The following is a 22,813-nucleotide window of genomic DNA, read 5'->3' on the forward strand; positions in this document are numbered from 1 at the left end:
GGACAGGAGGAAAGCAGCTCTCCTTGGCTGGTACAGCCCAAACGAGGGAAGGACATGGCCCATCTTCGTATGGGCCAGGCAGAGCCCCTGCTGCAGGCAGGAGGTGAGGAAAGGGGGGCTGTGACAAGTGAGCACAGAGGTGGCAGGTGCGGACCTCTGCTCATGTGGGCTGTCCCACGTTGTCACGATAAGCTCGCTGAGGGAGCTGACATTTGGGCATTTCAGAGCACTCTAAGAAGGAGGGAGGATCAGGGCACCACTTTACAGACGGATGAAACAAAAGAGCAAGTGCTTTGCTCTGGTGCCACTACAGGTGGCCACAACATACCAAGTTCCAGCAGGTGGGAGCGCAGGCACTGGTCCCACACACTAACATCCCGTCTCCATACTTCTCCACTAACGTGAGGTAATTTTTATTGTCCTCCTGCAAGAAAAAGCAAAGCACCATGAGCAGCTGTGAATGGCAGAGTGCAGCCCCACAGCTCCAAGCCCACAGCACTCCGAAGCATAATGCTATATGGCTTCCCAGCTTTTCCATGGGTCTTAAAACCAGAGGAGGAAACCATTATAATCTCATCTAACCTCCTGCTCCACAGGCACTGGAGGTCTTCACCCAGAGAGAGTATGTGAGGAGCATACACAGCTCCTTCCCCAGCAGTCTTTCAACCCAAGTCCTCCAACCCTCACCCATCCAGCTCCACCACAGGTAGGACGTACCGAACTCCCAGGCATCATGCACTGTCCTTCATTTTTCACTGGGAAGTCTTCCTAGAATAAAAGAGAGAGATATGCCTTAGTCCCTTCCCTCTAAAAGCCAACTAGTGTGGGCTCAGCCCCATGCACCCCACACTACTCACCCTCTTAGCAAGAAGGGAAGCAAGCATGTTGGTGAGAAGGCCATTAAACACTGCAACGCAGCCCTTGGGGTAGCAAGGCTGGATCTCTCAGACCCTCAGGGTGATTGGGAGAGGTGAGGATCCAGGGAAAAAGTGGTAGGTATGGCTGGCAGCCAGCCTGGGCTGCTCTCCAAAGGATTTTGGAAGAAGATCTGTTGTTGTGGGGAGTGGGTGTTCAATAGCAGGTGGTGGTGTTTGAGGGTTGGGACACATGAACCATGCTGTTCCTGGGAACAAGAAGGGAAGTTTCTGGGCCCAAACTTCAGCAATCGACTTGTCTGAGAAGGACAAGAAGGGGTCACGAGAAAACCAACTGGGGGGTCTTCCTGTTACACTGACTCAGTGTCCAACTGATCCAGAACATCCTGCTTTCGAGGAAAAGCAGCCTGGGCTCCGACAATAGAAAGGGATAGGAACATAGCTTCTCCCCAGTGACATGAGCCTGAGCATCCCTTCTCACGCTAAAGAAAGGGTCCCTCACTGGAAAAATCTTCCCCCTGGGGCAGTGAAGACCTTGGGAGGATCACAGCCTGGGAAGAATCCACCCACGGCTAGTGTAGGCAACATCCGCCTTGCTGCAGCCATTGATCATAGCGGCGTTGTGGTTCCCGGATGGATGGGGCAGGCTGGGCAGAGACCAGACCCTTCCAAGCCTGACGTCACCGCTGGTAAAAACACTGAGTAAGGTATCAAGCATTTGGGCTGTGAGACGGATGCTGGACACTGTCTTACGGGGCTCCAGGGCCAAACTTGTTAGCAGAGCATCCTTACCGTGTAGCTCTCATCGGTTGCAAAGTCGTAGTAATAAAGCCTCCCCTCTCCCCCGATGTAGATGGCCGAACTGTTTTCTTTATGATAGAAGACCGGGTACTTCTCCCTCCTGGGAAATGCATACTCCTTTGCACCTAGGAACAGCACAGCGGAGACACTCGTCAGGGGAACCACAGCTGACTGCGGAGAGCACCCGCAGCCAGCTCAGGCTGATAGCTCCCTCTTGGTGTCCTCTGTGCGACTGATGAGAACAACAAGGACATGGGGCTGGGGGCCCTCTGGGATGGCTGGCCCAGCGCCATGCAGGCAGGGAAAGGCAGCTCCCAGGCTCAGAGCTGAGCTACTGTCCCCTTGGCCCGAGGGGACAGGAAAGCTACATAACAGAGCAGCCTTGCCTGGCCCCTGAAAGTCTGGTGATGGAGGAAGAGGAGGAAGGGAAATTTTGATGCAGGAGCTCTCCTAGGAGAGCAGAAGCTCAAAGTGACTTAGGACTGGCTCTGCAGCAGCCAGGTGAGTGCTGCTTTCCCAGCTGCCCTAATGGCCCAGTGCCTCCTGCCTCCCAGCTTTGAGATGAAGGGCTCCCTCCCCTCTCTCGGCCAACCACTCCAGGCAACTGCCTCGTAGATTTGGCTCCTGCACCCTCTTGCTCTTGACATGCCTGCAGCTTTTTGTGCCCTGCTTTGGGACCTCACACATGCTTAACTGGAGCTGTAAGTTCTTACCCGGCTGAATGGGAGAGGAACTGCCGTGCTGACTTGCAGCTGGGGGTCAAGCTCCCCGTACCCATGGGGTAGACCATTTCCCAACAGGCACAGCCCAGCATCACACCTCGCCCCACCAGCCTTCAGCTGCGCTGCCAGCATCCTCCCTCCAAGGGCCAGGAGGGATGGACAGGGTTTGGAGCCCCCAGGCCAGAGCCCACATGTGACAGAAGGGTGCACATAAGCTGCAACTCATGGGCTCCACGCCCCAGACGTGAGCAAGAAGTGAGCTGCAAGACCTAGGACACATGTCACAACTGGTTGCTGTAGATGCTGCAGGCCCAGCTGGGAGGAAGAACTGCCTGTCCTCCTGTCTTTCCTTCCTCTTTCACCTTGTGGCTTTTCCAGCTCTCCTCTTTCCTAAAAACATCCTCCCTTCCCCTCTGCGTTGCCAGCTCACGTGTGGGAGGCTGGCCCTGCACCAGAGCTGTTGAGAGACTCCTCCCCTGGGGCTTTTGCTGTCCCTCGATGCGATCTGCTGGTCCTGCACCCCCCTGGGACGTTGCAGACACATCTGGGCAGCTTTCAGCAGCCACACCAGTGCCCAGCTCCACGTCAGGGTGCAACGCACGTGGCACATGTGCGCTGCCGTAGGCTACCCTGTCCCCTGCCACAGTTTGCCACAATAACACAAGAGGGATCGCTTCTCTGAGGGGAAAAGTCTCGATCACGACTGACCTCCGCTTCGCATGACAGGGCACTCTGTTTCCATCTCGCTGTCTTTTGCAAAGAAGAGAGGGCCTCTCTCCGGGCAAGCGCCGCTGCTCCCAGCAGACAGACAAAGGCCACGTCTGCCTTAGGAGCTGGCTGCCTGCGCAGACAGGCAATTAATCAGTGGCACGTGTCCCCCTATTTATAGAGGCACTTGGCAGGACAGGCAAAGGACAATCTTTGCACAGTCCAGCACTCCCCCCTCTGCCCCGAGCATGTTGCACAGGGGTCCCGCCAAGCCTCCGTAGAGCCAAAAGTAAAAAAGACTTATTAGAGGTCACTGGGGTTACCAAATGTCTGCTTGATTTGTAGCTTTTTTCTCCACTTTACTACACTGATTGCACTTCCTCAGGGTCTCTAATCCCCGCGGGGTTAAATGGCACCCAGGCAGCAAGGCTTTCCCATCACCAGCTTGGCTAACGGGGGGCTGCTGGCAGCCACTGCCTGGCGATGGTAAACTGCCAGGCCCGCGGGCCGCTCTTTTGCAAGGGCACCTCGGTCGCAGAGAGAGAGGGTGGAGGCGTGCCAGGGGACAGGATCCACCCCTGTCCGCCAGCCCGCAGCTTCTCACTAACACTATGCCTCCGGCTGTCCTTCCCGAGGCCGGGGGGCTGCATGGCAGCAGGGTGGGGGAGATTCGGCATTGGGACCCCACAGCTAGGCTGGGTGGCAGTCCCTGCCCGCTCCCTGCTCCCTCCCCAGGTCTATCATCTCTCCTCTGTCTAAGGACTCTGAGAAACTCCTGAGCATGTGCTTTGCCTGCTGGAGAAGCTGGCATTGAGTCCTTTCGGAGTGACTGTGCAACTCATTTTCCTAAGCGGCCCTACAAGTGGGATGCAAGCCAGGCGTGCTAGCTAGCCCAGGCACCTCAGACTCAGTCTATATCTGCTGGAGAGAACTAATCCCCTTTTCACCACCCCCTTCCCAGCAGTCCTCAGATCTCCCTCTTGACCCAACCTGCAGAGCAGGCAGGCAACAGCCCACGCACACAGGAGCCCCACGCGCACAGCCCCCTTCTCCCCCATCCAGCTACCACTGCCAGCACAACCCATCACCAACCCGCCGCAGGCAGGTCTGGATGGATTTCAGCAAACTTTGCTCGTTTTCAAACCTCCAGCCCAGCCCCTAAATTTGCTGCTAATCTAGGAAAATATACACCTGCAGCCGTTCCCCACTCTTCCTCCTCCACCTCACCCCGTCACACACTTCAGCCCTGCGAGCTCCTGCTCCCTTTGGTTTCGTTTTGAGGCTTTTTCACAGGACTGCCTCTTTCATGGCTCAGCTCCGAGAGCCATGACAACCTGCAAGGACACACTTCCCTCCAAACAGCCAGAAACAACAAGAAAAAAAAAAGCCCAAAACAATAATTTGGTTGGCGCCAACGTATTATTTATCCTACTGCTCCCCAGGGACTGCACTGAATCACCAAGCTGAGAGTAAACAGCTCTGCTAGCCAGAGCTCTGAAGTGTGTTTGCAGCTCCAGCACTGATTTAACTTGATCTGGAAGGCAGCCTTTTAAAGGTGTTTCCGTCAGCGAGCGCTGGGGTCCCTCTGCGTAAGCCCTCTGCCTGATCTGCAAAGCTGGCCTTCAGTCCCTGCTCTGCCTTAAACAGCTTGGCTTAGGCAGGCGGTTTGATCCCCTTCACCTCTTCTTTTCTTCTGGCAGGATCAGGGGGAGCAACCCTGCACCCCAGACTGGGGGCCTGGGGTATAAATGGCTTCAAGAACCAGTGATGAGAAGGGAGAGGGCATCTAATGGCCCACACCATGTCCCCAAGGAAGGGGACATGTCTCTCCTAGCAAGCCCAAAGCTGCTTTTGACACTGCAAAGAAAGGCTTGCCCCCCTGGAAGGGGAGAAAGCATGACCCTGCCGCCACTCTCCCTCCAAAATCGAGTCCGGAGCTTCAGAAGACATTGGGCTCATTGCCAGAGCCTCGCTAACCCCGTCGTCCCTTTGCCTGGCATTTACTGCAAACCCCACCGTCAGAGCGCAAATCAATGGCACGATTGTCAATTGAAATGCTAACCCTGGTCCGGCGCAATGAATGGGAGAAAGAGCGGCTTTGTGCTCTGCGGGCGAGATGGGGAGCACCACACCAGATTGAAGAAGAAGAAGAATATTAAATGAGGGAGAAGGAGGGAGCTCGGTGCATCTCAGAAGGATGCCTGCAGGGTGAGGTAACGGAGGAGGAAGAAAAGGAAGAGGGAGATGCTGTGGATGAGATGAGGGCAGGGAGGCCAGTCCTAAACACACAGAGTAATGGAGAGATGGAGCAATCTTGCTTCCCCATCTGATACGGTGAAACCAGCCTGCCTACCTCCCTAGACAAAGCTTGGGCAAATCCAGCTTTAAGGACACATTGAAGGGCTCTCTGGCTCCTTTTGGGTCCAGGAGCCCCCTCCAGAAAGGCACCAAGAGCCTGGGCAGAGCCTGGCCCTCCCCAGCACCATGGTGAGGTCTGATTCCCAGAGCATCCCAGAGTTTTGTGCAGGGAGGGAGCGTGCCGCCCACCCCTAGAACAGATCTCCAACTAAAGAAGCAGCGTGGGCGCGCAGCCTCGTTGCAGGCAAACTCAACAACCCATCTCTCATCTTGGCTGAAGGGCTGACTCAGCTACGGCGGTCCTTCTTCCCTCCACACTCCACCGCTCCCCAGTCTGGCAGTTGGCTCCATCATCCCAGACGCTCGGCTTAGTCACCAGCTTGAACAGCTCCCAGCACCGGCAGCGGGCAAGCCTTTGTGGGTCTCCGACTTGCTGATGCTGGGGGAGGACTGTGTCTCCCTAAAATGGAGGTGATGGTTCCAATCTGCTCTAGTGCCAGCGTTTTAAAATAAGGAACTGAAGTAAAGCTTGGGAAAAATAAAAATGGAAGGAGGATGAGAGAAGAACCTGCTGTTCTCAGGAGAGTGCTGATGCAGACAAGAGGCAGATCCTGTACTTACTCCTCATAAAACCCTTGTTAAGTGAGACGCCACTTGGAATATGAAGAAGGGAAACTAGGCAGGGTATGGGATCTAGCTGCTCCCCAGCATTACCCGCCTCCACACCACAGGGCCTGTGCTGCCCTGAGCGGAGGAAATTCTTTTAGCTAAGCTGCTTGTGTTCTCCCAAATTCTCCTGCTGCCGTAGGATGGGGACATGGGGCTGGGCCACTCACCAGGACTGCTAAATGGCAAAACGGGATTTAAACTGGTGCAGCACTGAAGCTCGCCACCGCGGTGAAGGCAGCCAAGCCCCTGTCGCTGCCACGCACCCCGACGCCCATGCAATCCACCCGGCAGCCCCGGGAACTCTTCTCGCCATAACACGTTACAAGACTGTCAGTCATCGCCGTTAGGCGTCCTACCCTCCCCAGCACCATGCTGATGACACTGCCACTCGCTCTGCTGCCTGCAGGTCTGACAGCCTGAATCACGGCACTGGTCAGGTCCTTTCCCGGTTCCCTCCTTTTCCAAACAATTTCTGATTTCCCAGATTATACTGCTTCCTTCCTTTTCCAGCAGATTGAACAGATTACGACCTTGATAGCAGTACATCCCTGCTGCAATCCAACTGGGATTGGCTCTGACGGCAGAAGGAAGAGCTGCCTTCTCAACACTGAATCACAGACCAGTAATGCCGGGAGGTTTCCTGGGTCTTGTCTCCTACACCTGTGCTGGGAGCCCTCATCCTCCAGCAATGTGGGCTCGGCTGTGAGTCAGGGCCCCTGCATACTACCTCGCTTTTGGGAACACGAGAGCCGTCTCGACTCAATGACATCTTCCACTCCCGCTTCCTCAGCGCACGCAGGCAGGATGCATGACAAGCAGCCCAGCACGGGCAGATGGACTGCTTTCCTTTAATAGGCAGGAGTGTGATTCAGGTCCACGGCCCCAGTCACCACTTTGGAGTCAAGACTCCCGGTCCCAGCTCTGACATCACTCCACAGTGCCCCTTCAGTGTCACCACTCCCCCAAGCAAAATGGGAAGAACAACTCCCCAGATTTCCCCCCTGCCTGGCCAGATACCAGCCCCAGGAGCCCCACCAGCAGAAGGTCCCCCTGAGGGGAGCATGGGAAGTCACAGCACCCACCCCAGAGGGATGGGGACACTCCACAGAGCTGCCATGGGTCCCCCCTCCATCCCTGGGAGAAGGACTAGACTGAGCCACACTGCTCTCATCCAAGATCCACGCGCCGTCTGTCTTCCCAGCTCTACCACGGATGCCAGCAAGAAGCCAAGCTGCCTTTTTTTTTTTTTTAGATGATCTATAAATTCCCAAGTTGAGACATTTCAGAAGGAGGAAGCATGCCTCTGGGAAGCTTCTGTGCTCACCAAGCAGCTAGGTTTTCCTTCCCTTGTGACTTTGCCCAAAGGGAGCAATGTGACAAGGAAATCAGTCAGGCCAGGGAGGTGCTCCCCAGAGCCCCGCTCAGCAGGCAGCCATCCCTTCCCAGGAGATGGACGCCTCGAGCAGTCTGACGGGCTTCTGGGACCTGGCAGATCCTGCAGCAATGGGGCTTTTTATAGGAACAGTTTGTCTCTAGATGAGATGACCCAGGAGGGGTCATCTCAAACACTCAGGGGGTTTTCTCTGACCTGCCACAGAGTAATCGAAGGGCTGTGAGCTGCAAGGTCACCACCAGCCAACCCACCACCTGGAAAACCAGATGCTTTTGCGGGAGGGATTCCTCAGAAAGGGGCAAAAAGATCACAGTGTAGGAAACCACTTCCTTCTCATTGCTCACAAAAAAAACCCCTGGCCCGTCATACTCTCCTCTCCCCTGGCTTACGTCACCAATACACTGCTGAAGGATTTAGCTGCACCTCTGGGAGCCGGCATCCTTACAGCCACCTCTCAGGGCTGGAGAAGCAGAGGCTGAAGGATCACCTCTCAGGGAACATTGCTGGTTGTGCAGGGCAGAGCCATGCCATTTCAGTTCAACTTATGCTGCAACATCAGTCATTCCTCAAAGAAAGCAGAATAACAAGAGCAGAACCAATACAGCCCTGTCCCTTACAGATTTCAATCCCAGACCACTAAGAGTTCCCTCCAGAGTCGTCCCAGGGCCAAATATCATCTTTGTCCCCCTTTCACTCCCTCCCCATGCCCTGCCTATTCAGCTTGACATGACGTGTAGCAGACTGGGAGCATGGCCACGAGCTGGTGGGGTTTGTGCTGCCTGCCTTCCCCTCCCAGTCTCCTCTCTCCCCTGCCTTCTTTTCAGGATGCTTGCAGGGACTCTCCAAAACTCATCTGCAGTACCAGTCTGCTACAGACTAAAGGACTGGGGCGCAGCACTGGAAACCAGGCAACCAGAAAGAGTGCTAAAAATGTCTCTTGCTGAAGTGGGACTAGACACAGACACACGTGTTTCCTGTTCCTTAAAGCCCTCTGTGCTTTCCTAGGGACCTCGCAGCTCCCTGCCACGGGGTGACCATGCAGCTCGTGCCCGTGCCCACCCCAAGAGCCTTACATGGCAGCCACGCTGCTTAAATCTCTCCTCTCCCTGCCCTGAGCACACAGGACAAGCAGGAAAAGCACTGATGAAACACAGGTACATTCATTTTTAATTGCAGTCACTGGCTGCAACCAGCAGCTCTGGACAGGGCAGGGTCTGGAAAGCAGATCAAACAAGCCCATCAGTCATCTCCTACGTATTTTGTAACTGACACAGTCTGTCCCACTGAGGCAAGGAAGGGCGCTGGCCAGGCAGGGCAGCAACGCTGCGAGGTCAGAGCAACTGCCTTTGCTTTAGCCAGATGCTCCCACAGATGCATCCTAACAGCAGGTGTGTGCCCAGAAAGGACAGAGTAAAACGGTTTCCCAGGGAAAGCAAAGTGCTTTCTCATCAGCCTGGAGCAGGTAAAAGCCCTGACCGTAGTTTTCCCATGCTCCCCATCCTGTAGGAAACATTGCAGTTCGGTTCCTGAAAGCAACACAGCTGAGAGCGAGGGCTTGGGCTGCGTGCTGCTCTCCTTTTTGTTTTCCATCTGTGACCATCGTCCTTCATGCAGAGAATGAGTGAGCCCAGCATTGGGCAACACAGGTGACCACAGGAGACTGGAGAGCATCAGTGGGGTGTGTAAACCCGAATTCTTGCAAAGGGGTCCGTGCACTTGCGGGAAACCCAAAAGAAAGAGGTGTGACAGCACGGAGGGGAGACACACAGCTGGGAAGCCCACGTTACTCAAACCCAGACCTGACTGCCTTACACATTTCACTCCTTTTTCTCATATCAGCTTCACAGCAAGTTAGAGCAACGGGCTTAATCTGTTTGGTATTTCTCATCCTGTCTCTCCCTCAAGACAAGAAGCATTTAATCATCTGCCAAGAAACCTCACGCTATCTTTTCTCACACCCCACCCTGACTGCTTCTGACTCCCTCTGAGTACCCCTCCAAAGGGAAGAGCAAGGCCATGGAGATAACGGTAACATCCACATCCTCTCCACAGTGGGACTTTTCCACACTCCGCCAAGCTACATTCCCGGCTGCCACCAAACGACGCTGCTTGCCTTTTCTTTGGCTTCTTCCCCAGCCGCTTCTGAAGACCCTGCAATCACGGGGTGCTCGTGCGGCTGCTCTCAGCTGCCCTCGAGACAGCCCTGCCATCAATAGCAAAATGCTCTGGAGCAGAGGAAACAATCCAGCCCACATTATCGGGGATATATCCTACAAAAGCTCTCAGCTTGCGCGCAATCCAAATGCCCGGGAGGGCTGCGCTAGCACAGAGGAAAGACTCAAGCTCGCGGAGTACACTCTAACTAGACAAATATGCTTTTTTAGAGTTACATTACAGAAGGCAAATATTCTGGTGCATTAACAATTTCCACTCTATTTCTGGTAAGCTCTGGAGCATCTTGGCAGCAGTATTCAGCGCAGGGGTGAGGAAGGGTAGAAAGAAAGAGGAAAAAAAAAGAAAAAATCTCTGTTTGGTAACCCAGCTGCTGGGCATGGGCATGCCTGCTCAAGAGCTCTTCTGAGAGCTATGCAGCCTATATCCCCTTTGCGAGGGGCCTCCAACCCCTGCCAGAGCCAGCAGCAGTCCCAAACGCAGACTCACAAGCAACAAAAGAGACCCCTAACCTGCAGCCGGGAAGGAACAAGCCTTGAATTCAAAGGCTCTGCCATCAGGCGAGGCTTCGTGAGCACAGGCAGCACGATAGGGCTCCGCTTGCCCTCTGAAGGCTCAAACCAGAATGCTTTGCACTCCAGGACAGGTTTCTCCTTTTTAAACACAACATGACTGTATGACAGGCACGGCAGTGTTTCCTAGGCGTGCTAACACATTACTGATATCCCCTGCCCGCCCCTGCATGCTCACCCCCCCAGAATTATGCAGCACTGAAGCCTGTGCCACTGCAACCCGAGTCCAGAGTTTTGATTTCAGGTGCAGCTTGTAGCCAGGCTTGTCATCTAGCAGGTACATTTTTCCCTACCAGCCCCAAAGCCGAGCCGCTGGCTACACCCTACGGATTGCGGGTGCTAAATTTAGAGCCAGGTTTTGTTACTTTCCAAAAGCCGTTCCCTGTAATGACAATCCCAAGCTGCGCCGTGTTCCTGCTGGAAGCTGGGGAACTTTGGCCTGTGATTATCGTATTTTATTATACGGTCACTGGAACAACGGCAGAACAACAAAAGGATCCTTTTAGCAGAAGAGCTGCTATCTGGAGAGCACGGCTGCCCCTCCTACCAGCAAGATCCATTTCCAGAGATTGATTTGTCTTAGAAAAGCCTTCCAGAATAAAAATTGCCCCGAGCACTTCTATGAGCATCCACCAGCAAAACAGCCGCTTTACCTTTTCGCTTAATTGGCAGCCATCTCCTACCTCCCTGCTGCTGGGTAGGGCAGCGCAGAAACCCTTCTCGGGCACGTGCCCTCTTCTCCCAGCCCAGGGGAGGCCAACCAGGAGGTGGTGGACACCAGGTAAGAGGACCTGTGCAGTCCCCCATGGAGCTTCCAGGTTTAAAGGTGGGAAGAAAGATCTGTGGCTCCGAAGCGAGGACAAAGTTTCAGTTCCCTACAGAAAACAAATGAGATTACGCACGCAGCAAGGGGACTTTCTCGCTAGATTGGGAAGGGTCCTGTCATGCTCTTTGCAGCCCTTCTACCTGCTGCTGTAGGCTTCCCACCCCTGTAACGAGTATCAGCTAGGTCTCAGCCCTGTAGCCTTCTGGGTCTGCGCTAGGGAAGGCTACGCAGACCTTCCTAGCACCCCCTTTCTGCCTGCTTGACCCCCACCAGAAAGAACACACAATACCCATTCTTCTCACGTCCATCTTTGGCTGCAGCGCCGCATTACTCAGACTTGGAAAGCCAAACCACCGCGCTACAGTCAGTCATTTGAAACCAGACACTCAGATCAGACTTTCCAAAACTTGCATTATCCAAGACATGAGCAAAAGTCATGGCCAGAGTTGTTGTGAGCAGCCCAAGGGCAGGTGTCTGGCCAGGACTTTCCACACATTCCCCAAGGAAACTCCTACAGCTCCTTAAACTTGCGATGCTCTCTCCCTCCCAGTCCACGCATGCCTGATAAAGGAGAATAATTTCAGCCAAGTGGGTAATTAGATGTGGAGTCATCGCTGCAGGAGGATGCTGACAGCAGTCAACAGGGTCGGAATTGGGGACTGGATATTTATAGCACTAGAGAACCAGAGCTGTCATTAAAGGCAATATTGGGTTTATTACACGAAGCCTGTTGCTCCAGACTTAAGCTGCTCTGGAATTAGTAGATATGGGAGGAGATGCTTCCGCACTCAGCTCCTGAGGCACTCATAGTATTCCTGTTACACCAGACACCGGATGCAGTTAAGATACAGCCTACTACACCGGGTGGAGCTGGGATTGAAAAGAGAAGAGTGCCCAACAGGAGGAACAAGTCCTATTCTAGGAATAACCAGGAATAGCAACACACCATCGGATGTAGCTCAACAGGAGAGAGCCGGCTGCAAAACAAGCAATTTCCTCCTTCTACCTCACCTTCCAGTCCTTTTTCTGGATACAAGCCGCTTTAAAAAGCATCTTGTACTCACTACTTAGATTTAGTTTGCACTCAAGTACTCAGGCTTAGATTTAGTTTGTCCTCCTTTAAGGCACTGAGACTGACTGCATCAACTCCAGAAAACCTTCCTAGGCCAATTTACTGCAATTTTGACCACGAACCAGTCTGAGGCCTGTACAACTGGCATCTGGCTCTCTTTCCCAGCCCTGAGCATTTCAGTGCAGCAGCCACAACTTTTATTAGTTCCCCCATGCCTGTTGTTTTTGTGTCACGCTCTTGCAACAGGAGGCGGTTGGGATTCACTCGCTTGGTTTGTTTGGTTTGTTTTTCTTTTCCAATCTGTGCAGAGCAAACAATATTTTAAACCAACATTTCATGATACCAGCATCACTCACCCTATGAAAATAAGCTGCCTGCAGAAAATAGCATTGCTGGGAAAGTGAGAAGCTTTCTCCTGGAAATGATGCTCTGAGAGCTTCATGTGAAACTGTCCTACAAAGATGTTTCACACACTCATGGAGACCGCGGCTCCTGAGAAAAGAGTGCTGCTGTCACTGAGGAGTAAAAGCTAGCGCTAGCACCACAATCTCTCATTTTGCCACCACTTCCAATCAGTATGAGTCTGGCCTCATCTCTGGCCAGCTCTCCTCTTCCTTTGCTAGCTGAACGCAGCACCGTTGTGCCAGTGGGCACGAAGAACTCCTACAAGAGCTCTCGCAGCACTCGCAGGTGCTTGCTGGGAGAGTTTTCCCATGGTAAGGAGAGGCAGCTAAGCTTGGTAAAGTCCAGTCGCTTCTACGGGAAGCACAGGCAATTTCCAGGAACTGCTATTTGAACTCCCCGCTGCGTGACACAGGGCAGGCTAGAGCCAGTTTAGCCAGTTGAGGCAGCCAAGGGTCAAGTATATAATCTTTCTTTTGCCCTGTGGGACCTACTTAACTGCTGTGAGCTACACACCAGCTCAAAACCCGTCCCCTCCAACTTCCAGCCAGGGGAATAAAGGTGTAAATACAGCAGGCAACCAGAGAAGGGCTGTGACGTTGCCTTGGGTCTATGCACACACGAGTAAACAGGGACAAGACAATCTTAAGCATGGCAGTAGCTAAAAATTATTCCTGTGCTGCAGCAGAGGCCTCAGGCTACAGGAGCCTGACCTAGCCCTCAGGCTCCTTGTTGTCCTCACTGCACTTCTCTGCTCTCCCGATGCTCGGTGACTTTCCGGTCATGAGACAGTCAGGCTGGGATGCCACCCTCCCACGCCCTACAGAGGGGCTGTATCTGCCCGCTCTGCCACCCGGACAGCTCTGCCCAGCCCCGGGACACAGCGGTCTCCGTCGCTGCAGATGGATTAGAAGAGTAAACACGTTATCTGTGCTGACAGGCACAGTGCAGGATGTGAATGCACCTTTTCTAAAACAAAGCCCAGATGGTCAGTGTTTAGTTAGAAAAATACACAGAGGCAGGGGGAGGATAGAAATAAAAGGGAAGATAAGCAAGAACCAGCGTGCAAGGCTGGAACACTTGCTTCTGCATCAACCCAGGCTGCTAAGGCTGAACTCATTCCCACTCTGCAAATCTCAACAGATAGGAAAATTGCTGTTTACAATCTCCCTTCGTTAGGACATGGGGGAAGGTAATAGCCAGAAGACACAGTGACCCATCTGTGTGCTGGGTCAGCTGCAGTGAGGAAGCGGGGCAAAGTCCTTGCCCGTAAAAGGATCTTAACCACTTCAGATATGACCAGCGGTCTGAAGCTGACCTCAGCCCTTTGCTCCGAGTCTTTTTCCCCTAAGAGGAAGAAATCCTGCAGAGTCAGATGTGCTTTCCAATAACTGCTTACCCAGCTGGACCTGAGAGCCTGCCACCTGTGCCGGCTGCTGGGACGGCTCCAGGAGCCCCTAACCCTGCCTTCGGTGGCAAACACTCCCAAGCATGCACTGAAATGGGGCTGACGTTGGGGAAACGCGTGCCCCTTCCTCACCCTCTCCTGCACCGTGCTGCAGCATCAGGGAGGCAAAATAAAGGCAGAACAGTGGCCGAGGGCTTGGGGCTGGCTTTATGCACGCTGCACTCACAGAAAGGCAAATCTGCAGAACGCTGTGCTCCAGCCACCCACCGCCCTGGCTCAACGCTGCAAGTCCAAGTCCTTAGGACTGTGAAATTACTTAAATCCAGGAGCTCCAAGCACTGAGACAGGCTGACTTGGTTTCTTTGTCTTCAGATCTGGGCTAAGGATCGCACCACCTAAGCCGAGCTACATTTTTTTTCCCCAGCTTGCAATATCCCCATATCTGTTTCTTGCTACAAAACTGGACAACGAGTGACTGCGGGGTGAAACAGCAGAGTAGCTCAGGCTGCCTGCAGCGAGGCCAGGGCTCTCTCCCCAGGTCTGGGGGGGTGCTGGTGAGGAGAGCAAGACTGGGAGATGGATGGGCAGCTGCAGCTTTGCCCAACACCAATTTCCTTCTCTCCCCCAACCCAGGGAGGGATCCCACACACGTACTCTTCCCTCCTGGAGAGAGCTGGGCTCCAGCCAGCACCAGGATATCTCCCTTCGCCCGCAGGGCTGCAACATCTCTAGGTGTCGTCTTTGCTGAGGCTGCCATACCTGGTGCTAGTGATGGGCTGTGGCGTGTAAGAAATTTAATTACACGAAGAGCTGCCAGCTCCCGCAGAGCCCAGGGCTGAGGCCAGCACTGCACCACGGCAAACGCAGCACACCTGGCCCAGCCCCGGCACAAACACCCATGCAAATATCCTGCACTGCTGCTCTTCTCCATCCTGCTCCCAGCCTCCGGGACCAGGGCTGGAGCCACAAACCAAGCCCCGCAACATCGTCACCCCCAAGGCAAGGGACAAGTTGCTATATGTGGATGCAAACAGCAGCAGTGTGCTGACCTGCAGGTTTTACTAAAGATGCTGTGCTTGCCTTTCACTGCGCCCAGAGCACTGGGGAAGTTAGAGAGCTCCCTGCCACCCACTGCGTTCCCTTTGCCCCCATCCCATTTCTTCAACCCTCCCACACAGCCTCCTCTCAACTCTCCTCCTTATCCACAGACCCACTTCCCGAAGGGTAGAGGGTTCTGCTGAGCAAAATGCCATCTGTTAAATAGGACAGGAGTGACTCTTAATGAGCATACCATACAGCTACATCTGATACTTCCCTGATTGAAATCCCTCAGCCTGCATCCCAGCTAAGCTCTCACTCAAAAAAAAAAAAAAAAGATAGAAAGAGGGATAAGCACAAGCTGATCCCCTTGCAGGGAAGTGTCCTAACACTAATTGGCTTTGGTGTTTCTCAGTGACAGATCCTCACTGTGCTCAATGCCAGGAAAGCCACCCTCTGACACAGATGCAGGAAGAGGCCAGAGGATCACACTGCATGTGCAGGCCAAGCACAGCCCACGAAGACAGGTGGAAAGCAGCCACTCAAACCCTCTCCTCCCCTTAGCAGAGTTTTACTCCAGGACAAACATTTCCAACCAAACCAGACCCTGGCAATTTAACTTCCCCACTCCCCCTTCCCCTAAATGGGGCAGGGGAAACATCTACAGAGAAATATATGACCCTCATCCTCTGTCCGGTCTCTGTGCCTTCTCCTTGGCTTGCATCCCATTTTCTGAGCTGCTTCATTTCCCAGTGAATAAAACAAATGATGTAGTACTACATGAGTAACCTTTTGCTGCCCTCCTTGCCGGCATCTCTCCCCTTTCTGTGACGGATGCGGCAGGCACACGCCACATCCGAGCCACATACCCACCGCCCCCCTTCCCTCTCTCCCGGCCCTTCATCCACAGGCAGCAATGTGCCTGAAGAAGAAGAGCATAATAAATAACGGCAGAAGAATAACAGATGGCGCAGAATAAACCACGGAAATTCGCGTCCTCTGAAGTTGTCGGCGAATACGAAACACAGAGGAGCTGTTGTACTGCAGAGCAGCGTGAGATCCGCAGCTCGGCTGAACCCGCCGGCTTAGCCAAACACCAGAACCGCTGGGGACAAGACAGGGTCTTTTGTTAAAGCCTCCCTAGAGGATACTAATCAAAAAGCTTGGAAGACACAAGATAAAACCAGTAAACGTTAGTCTGCTCTCTTCAACGCATGAAGCTTGGGCTGTGCTCTAAGCTTGCTCCTTGAAAACATTTCTTTGTTCAGTGTCTGCTAAGATCAGATCTTATTATCAGCCCTTGCGTGCCATTTCAGAAGTATATATTTTCTCAGAGAATAGAGATCTTCGGCAAATATTTACTCACAGAACTCATTTGCAGCTAACAGGGTAAGTACATCAGATGAATAAGAAAACTGTAATATGCAAATACACTTCTCCATTTCTCCCTGCAAGTTAGGGGAAATTGCTACTGTGTTTGTTTCAGGGTTTCAACAGACTTTAACACACCCAGCTTGTAGGTAAATATGTTTGGAATATATACAGGAAAGGACTTGGCAAGAATAGGCATCTAAAAATTCAATTAAAAGCAATCAAGGAAGCCAGAAGCCCCTTCCTGAGATCACAGGCGTTCTAGCTCATTTTGATGAGAGACAAAAGTCTCCCTGAAGAGACAAAAGAAATTAAAAAAGACTAACTCTTCTCAAAATACAAGCTATAGGTAGAAAATACACGACACAGGGAGTAGCTGTCAGCTGCAGACACTGCTGCTGCATCTCAAGGTTGTACCCGACTGCAGCCCGGGACTTACCTTGCGGAGCTGTGATGATCCTGGGGTTCACCTTGGAGCGCCCCGCTGCCCAGGCGCCCAGCTGGCTGGCCCACAGGGCCACGAAGAGGGCCACGAGCGACCTCCTGCCCATTTCCACTTATTCAGCAAGCAGAGAACACGAGCTTGTGAGCTGACAGCTGCATTGCTTGCTTTAGAAAAGACTGAGCAGCACTCAGCGTAGCCAATGATTGAAAAAAGAGGGCGGGACTACACTGAGCTTCCTAGGAAGCAAACCTAGTTATTAAAAAAAAAAAAAAAAAAATTCAAAGTGACTCTTCATTTAGCACCTGATCTTCAGTTGGTACCCTGTAGGCTTTGCTAGGGTTTTTGGTCCTCCTTTCTTTTTTTTTTTTCCCCCTCCTCCTTCTGTAAGGAGACGGTGGGAGTCTGATGGCTTTGTTCACCTTCAGGCTCTACAGAAATGCTGCAGCTGACCCAAGGCTTGCCATCGACTTATCAGAGACTTGTAAGAGGAATCTTAAGATTGATATGAATGAAAAGAATGAAAATACGTGTGTATAAGAACACACAAGAAGTAACAGCAGATCAAGGGGGCAGAGCCTGATAGCAGAGCGTTGTTACCATTATTTAAACAGAAGGATGTGTCGAGGCCAGAAGGCTGTGCTCAGGTACCGAGGCAGCAGGAACAGCTCACTGACAGAGGACCCCGCTCTCCATCAGGAGGGTGCAGCAAGGCTGCTGCATATCTGGCACCCCAGCCCTCTTCCTGCTAGCGCTACAGGATAATAGCCAAGAGTCACCCCTAGCAAAAAACACTGCCCAAAAATTCACAGAATCATGGAATGGTTTGGGTTGGCAGGGACCTTTAAAGCCCATCCAGTCCAACCCCCGTGCAAGGAGCTGGGACATCTCCAACCGGATCAGGTTGCTCAGAGCCCCGGCCAACCTGGCCTTGAACGTTTCCAGGGATGGGGCATCCACCACCTCTCTGGGCAACCTGTTCCAGTGTTCTACCACCCTCACTGTGAAAAATTTTTTCCTTATGTCAAATTTGAATCTACCTCCCTCTATTTTAAACCATTACCCCTTGTCCTATTGCAACAGGCCCTGCTAAAGAGTTTCTCCTCGTCTTTCCTGCAGGCCCCCTTTAGGCAGTGGAAGGCCACTATAAGGTCTCCCCAGAGCCTCCTCTTCTCCAGGCTGAACAGCCCCAACTCTCTCAGCCTGTCCTCACAGGAGAGGTGCTCCAGCCCTCTGATCATATTTGTGGACCTCCTCTGGATTGGTTCAACAGGTCCACATCCTTCTTATGTTGGGGGCTCCAGAACTGGACACAGTGCTCCAGGTGGGGTCTCACCAGAGCAGAGCAGAGGGGCAGAATCCCCTCCCTCAACCTGCTGGCCATGCTTCTCTTGATGCAGCCCAGGATGCGGTTGGCTTTCTGGGCTGCAAGTGCGCATTGCCGGCTCTTGTTGAAATTCTCATCTACCAGTACTCCCAAGCCCTTCTCCTCGGGGCTGCTTGCAATCCATTCCCTGCCCAGCCTGGATTTGACGATTCATTTGTCATCACAAGTCAGGAAAACTACGAGACAAATGCCAGAGACATGGTGACGACTCAGCACTGTGCCCCTTGTGTCACTCACCCCCTCGCCAGACCAGTCAAACTCGCACTGTGGTGCTTGTGAGCGTGCGGGAGCAAATGACATCCTGGAGTCCCCCACTCACAGGGCTGGCCTGCCACAGGACTGTGGCACAACCTTCGAAAAGTCACTTTGCTTTGCCAAACCTCCCCATCCTCCCAACTCCCCGTCGGGAGGCCAGGAAGGGCTGACGATCTTTGTGAAGCACTGTGAGATTTGTTAATGAGAAGAGCAAGGCATTACGTGCAAGGGAAGCAAGGTCAGACGTGACCAGAATAGGAGAGCCCCACGGGGAACTCACAAGGATGAGAGACGCAGCTGCGCTCTTTAAAGTTGGTATTGAAGCTAGAGCCAGGACTGCTCTGCTCCTGACGGGGACAAACAGTGGCAGGGCAAGGGGGACATTTTGGAGGAAGCAAAAAAATTAATGAGCCGACTAATGGTGAATTTTAAGGACCCAGAGGAATTTCCCACCAGCTCAAAAGCATGGGGTTTCATCTTTCTCTTTAACCAAATATCTGCTTGGGTAATTACAGTATGATAACATACAGATCATTCTGGGTTTTCACTTTTGGACATGGTGATTCCCAGCCTTGAACCATTCTGCATTCCTGCTTACCTCGAAACAGCTGCCCGTTCCCCCTCAGAGGCAGCTGTATTTCTCTACCTGCCCCACTGCTACCAGAGGGGCTAAATGCTCTTATCACTTGTTTTCTTGCTAATAAGGTTTCCTGAAAAACATCAAATTCATTAAGACTCTCTCACACAGTCAGGAGGGAAAGAGAAATGTAATTTCTAAATCAGCCTAAGCCACACGACGCATGCTGGTTCCTTAAAAAACATGGGGACACATTTTGCATCCACCCCAAATTTGGGATACACTAGGAGAGTCGCATATGTTATTATCTGCTTTGCCTTTTACGACATGACGCAGCTGGCGGGCTGGGAAACTGGCTTTCAACTCCCACTCTTGACAAAGTTGCCAACTGGAAACACAGAAGGGTTCTGATCAGAGATGAACGAGGAGTTTCTCCCTTATTAGAACAGTAAATCCTTTGCTTTTCCCTTTTCCTTGCCCCTAACACACACAGCTGGGGACTCTGCACAGTTAGCTTTTAGGCTTTTTCCACCTACAGCTGAAAACAATGCTCCCGTGTATAAAATTCAGCTTCAAACCCCTCCAAGAGTTTGGAATTATTCAGCTCTGGGCCCTTTCTCCTTCAACACACAACACCCACTCCATCTCCTAGACCATGAGCCAAGCCACCCCGTGAACATGACTGTATTGTGGTCCTGGACTCAGAATGATGCTGCAGCACGTTTTGCTTTTACTAAGCACGAGACTTAGCAGACAGCTTGGTGTGTATCAATTAAACACAAAGCTGTGGGAGATCTCTGCATGCCAGCTCACCAGCAAAGCAGCCTGCAGCAGAGGAGGAAAGTGATAGTGGTGGAACAGGCAAGTATACACAAGTATTGCACCTGAAATCCTGGCTACAACTCTTCAAATGAACGGTCTTCATTAAAACTGATCTTTCACCCAAATGCCTTTTCTCCCTCCAGAAGCTACAGCTCCCCTTAGCGTCCTTTTCTCTCCTCACAATCTCCTTCAGGGCAACAGCGTGACTGATCAGGTGGGGTGAGCCTGATGTCCGCAGACAGAGAAACATCAGATCATTGCACAGGACAACATTGTGAAAGTGACGTCAACACAGGCAAGATCTGGAGGGTCAAGGGAGCGGGGCATGACACACACTGTGAAATGCATTGGGAAAAATAACCCCACCATGAGTTCCTCATGGACAGGGCTGTCCCAGAGATACACAGAGCAGCACAGGGCAATGCTTCACACATTTGATCAAGCAATCACCCAGCTTGTACGCTTCAGAGCTGCGCAGAGCTGATTTCAAGGTTGCTTCGACCCTGTACCAGTTTGCAGGGAGTGCTGAACACAGAACAGTGCCCTAAATACAGACAGAAACTCGCTGTGCCTGAAGTATACACACCCATGTCCCAAAGCAGGCAAGCACTTCTGTGAGAGCTTGTTTACTCAAGACCTGCTCGGCCACATACTCTGTTCTCCACGACAAGGAATGCGTACACAAGAGATCAGATTCCAGGCATGAACTCCCTGCTCAGCCCACTCCTGCAGAGGTTTCCATCTGCTTCACTCAAGTAGCAAAACCTCCACAGTACAAAATATGTACAGTTTTTTCCAGGTCATGCTACTCAGTCCCAATGTGGATCAGAAGGCAGCTTCCCCCAAGTATATTGTAAAAATCATAAAGCACAGATTTTCCTTAAGAGGAACAGGTTTATTCATCACTGCAAAGGAGACAGACTGTTTGAATGTTTGTGGTCCAGGCAGTCTAACTATTAGGAAACCTCCCCTTTCAGGTGGCATTAGAGAAGAGCAGCTATGTTAGAAAAGCATTCACAAGAATGTCTCAATCACCTTCTGCTAATCCTAGGCAGGAATGTGACCTTGGGAATCCTCCAGTAGGCATGATAGCTTTGAACACAGATAAACTTCCATTGAAAAAAATATCAACACCACAAACATTATCCCTGCGAAAGCCAGGCAAGACCTTTCTTCTGTTGTGCCACTTCTTCCAGAAACCTGACAATGCATCTCAGTCTCCAGCTGTTACCAGCCATGGCAGCTTCAGAACAGCACAAAGGGCTGAGGATGGTCATCAGGTTCATCATGCCACATATATGCATGTGTTTCCACAGTCCCTCCCTAGATGAGACTGGGAGACAGTCTGGGAGAAATTAAACCCTGCCTGGGCAGGGGCCCTGCTGCAGCATGGACTGATGTCCCATGAAGCTGGGATACAAGTATAAATGACCGCTGTAGAGCATTGGAAGACCAGAGCTTCTATTTCTTAACCCTTGCATTTTGCCTTTGGAAGCAAGTAGACTTGTACTCATGGACTTTGAGAGGAAAAAAGTGAAATTCCACTCACTTTCAGTCCTCAGATGGAAAATGAAGTGGGAGGGAAGTGAAGTGGATCATTTATCAGCAAGCTGCTGCATTCTGCTTCCAACACACAAATCCTCCCCCCAACACACATTCCTCACAGACTGCTACCGCAACCTCAACCGTCCCCTCCTAAAGCCACAGCCCTGCAATAGCTGTCACCCCTTGAGCCTCTCCAGACACGTTGTTTTCATCCAAGCTCATCTCCACCAGCTGTTTAAGCTGGACTGGGGGGGGGGCTGATCCTCCCGCTCAAGGACTAGCCACAAACTGAGCTGATCTAGATGACCTCAAACCACACCTCATCCTCTTCATTACAAACACACTTTTGGCTGGCAAATGTGTTTCACCCAAATGTGTTTCACTCAAATGATTCAGTGAGAACTCACTGACAGAGCAGGAACAAAGGTAAAACAGATGCACACCTGTGACACAGACTGCCAAGAATGTGCACGCTCCTTAGATAAGGGTGCCAAAGGTTTTAGGTAGAGTAAATAAAACCCAATGCTGAGTCCTAGCCAATTCAAAGAAACTTAAAACAATAAAGAACAGAAATAAGTTGCTTTGTTGAGACTGATCTGCTGCACTCCCACCACGAGAACTGCACCTTGATATATTAACACGGCACAGCAGGTCAGTTGTGTTTTCCTACGAGGGCCCAGCAGGGCAGACTGTGTTTTGCTTACCTGAAACTCTTGGTGTTTCTTTTTTTGACTGCTGTGCTCCTCTGCTTCCTGGCAGGGCTTGGATTTCAGGGCAGCATCGCCACGTGCTGTAGAGCACCTACCACACTCTCCTGCAGGAATGGCTACGTTTCAGCAGTGGGCAAAGCAGACTCCTCAGCAGTACCAATTCCTACGTCTGCCAGCTGCTTTGAATGGTTCTAAGAAGGGTCCAACAGCCACCACCCCATACACAAGATTATCAGCTCCATCAAACCCACAGAGTCCTCCTGGTAACACACAAGTTAAGGTTCACTCTCCACAATCTGCCCTCCCACAGCCTGCCGCAATATGGGTTGGAATTTAAGTCCACATTTTTCCTCTGGGGAATCAAAGCAATTCGCCTGGTCCCCAAGAAGCCACTTCAGACTGCTGCTGGGAAAAACGCCAAGAGAAGCTCTTACAAGCTGCCCAAGCGCATAAGTAGAGGCTGCTCAGGAAAGTAAACTAATTTAAAATGTTAAGTTGACCTTGTAGCATTCAAGTACTTCCAGCCATGATACCTTTTTCACCAGAAGGGGAGAGACATCTAAGAAGTGGGCTGTCTCCTACTCCTCCTTCCTACTTTGGCCCCTGCCAGCTAACTCTGGGCCAAATGACGCAGAAGATAAGTGTCTGCAGTTCAGCACTGTCCTTGGCTGTAAATGCAGAGCCCGCC

General features: G+C 52.1%; 1 protein-coding gene across 2 annotated transcripts in view; it reads right to left on the minus strand.

Moving 5' to 3' along the window:
- The window catches only part of SEMA7A (semaphorin 7A (JohnMiltonHagen blood group)), a 31,636-nt gene extending 9,384 nt beyond the window's left edge, over positions 1 to 22,252 (minus strand). The window contains exons 1-4 of one of the 2 annotated variants that reach the window (XM_086757067.1): positions 22,120 to 22,252; positions 1,668 to 1,801; positions 718 to 768; positions 329 to 424 (exon numbers count right to left, since the gene is read on the minus strand). In XM_086757067.1, coding sequence (XP_086613193.1) covers positions 329 to 424; positions 718 to 735 — 114 coding nt within the window. In that variant the 5' untranslated portion in view covers positions 736 to 768; positions 1,668 to 1,801; positions 22,120 to 22,252. Of the gene's footprint in view, positions 1 to 328; positions 425 to 717; positions 769 to 1,667; positions 1,802 to 16,826; positions 17,010 to 22,119 lie in introns of those variants that run through there. The other variant, XM_010116024.2, reaches the window with a different exon arrangement.
- Positions 22,253 to 22,813: the final 561 nt, after the last annotated feature.

Source organism: Chlamydotis macqueenii, chromosome 12, assembly GCF_036417535.1.
Source record: "Chlamydotis macqueenii isolate bChlMac1 chromosome 12, bChlMac1.mat, whole genome shotgun sequence".
NCBI classification, from domain to species: Eukaryota; Metazoa; Chordata; class Aves; order Otidiformes; family Otididae; genus Chlamydotis; species Chlamydotis macqueenii.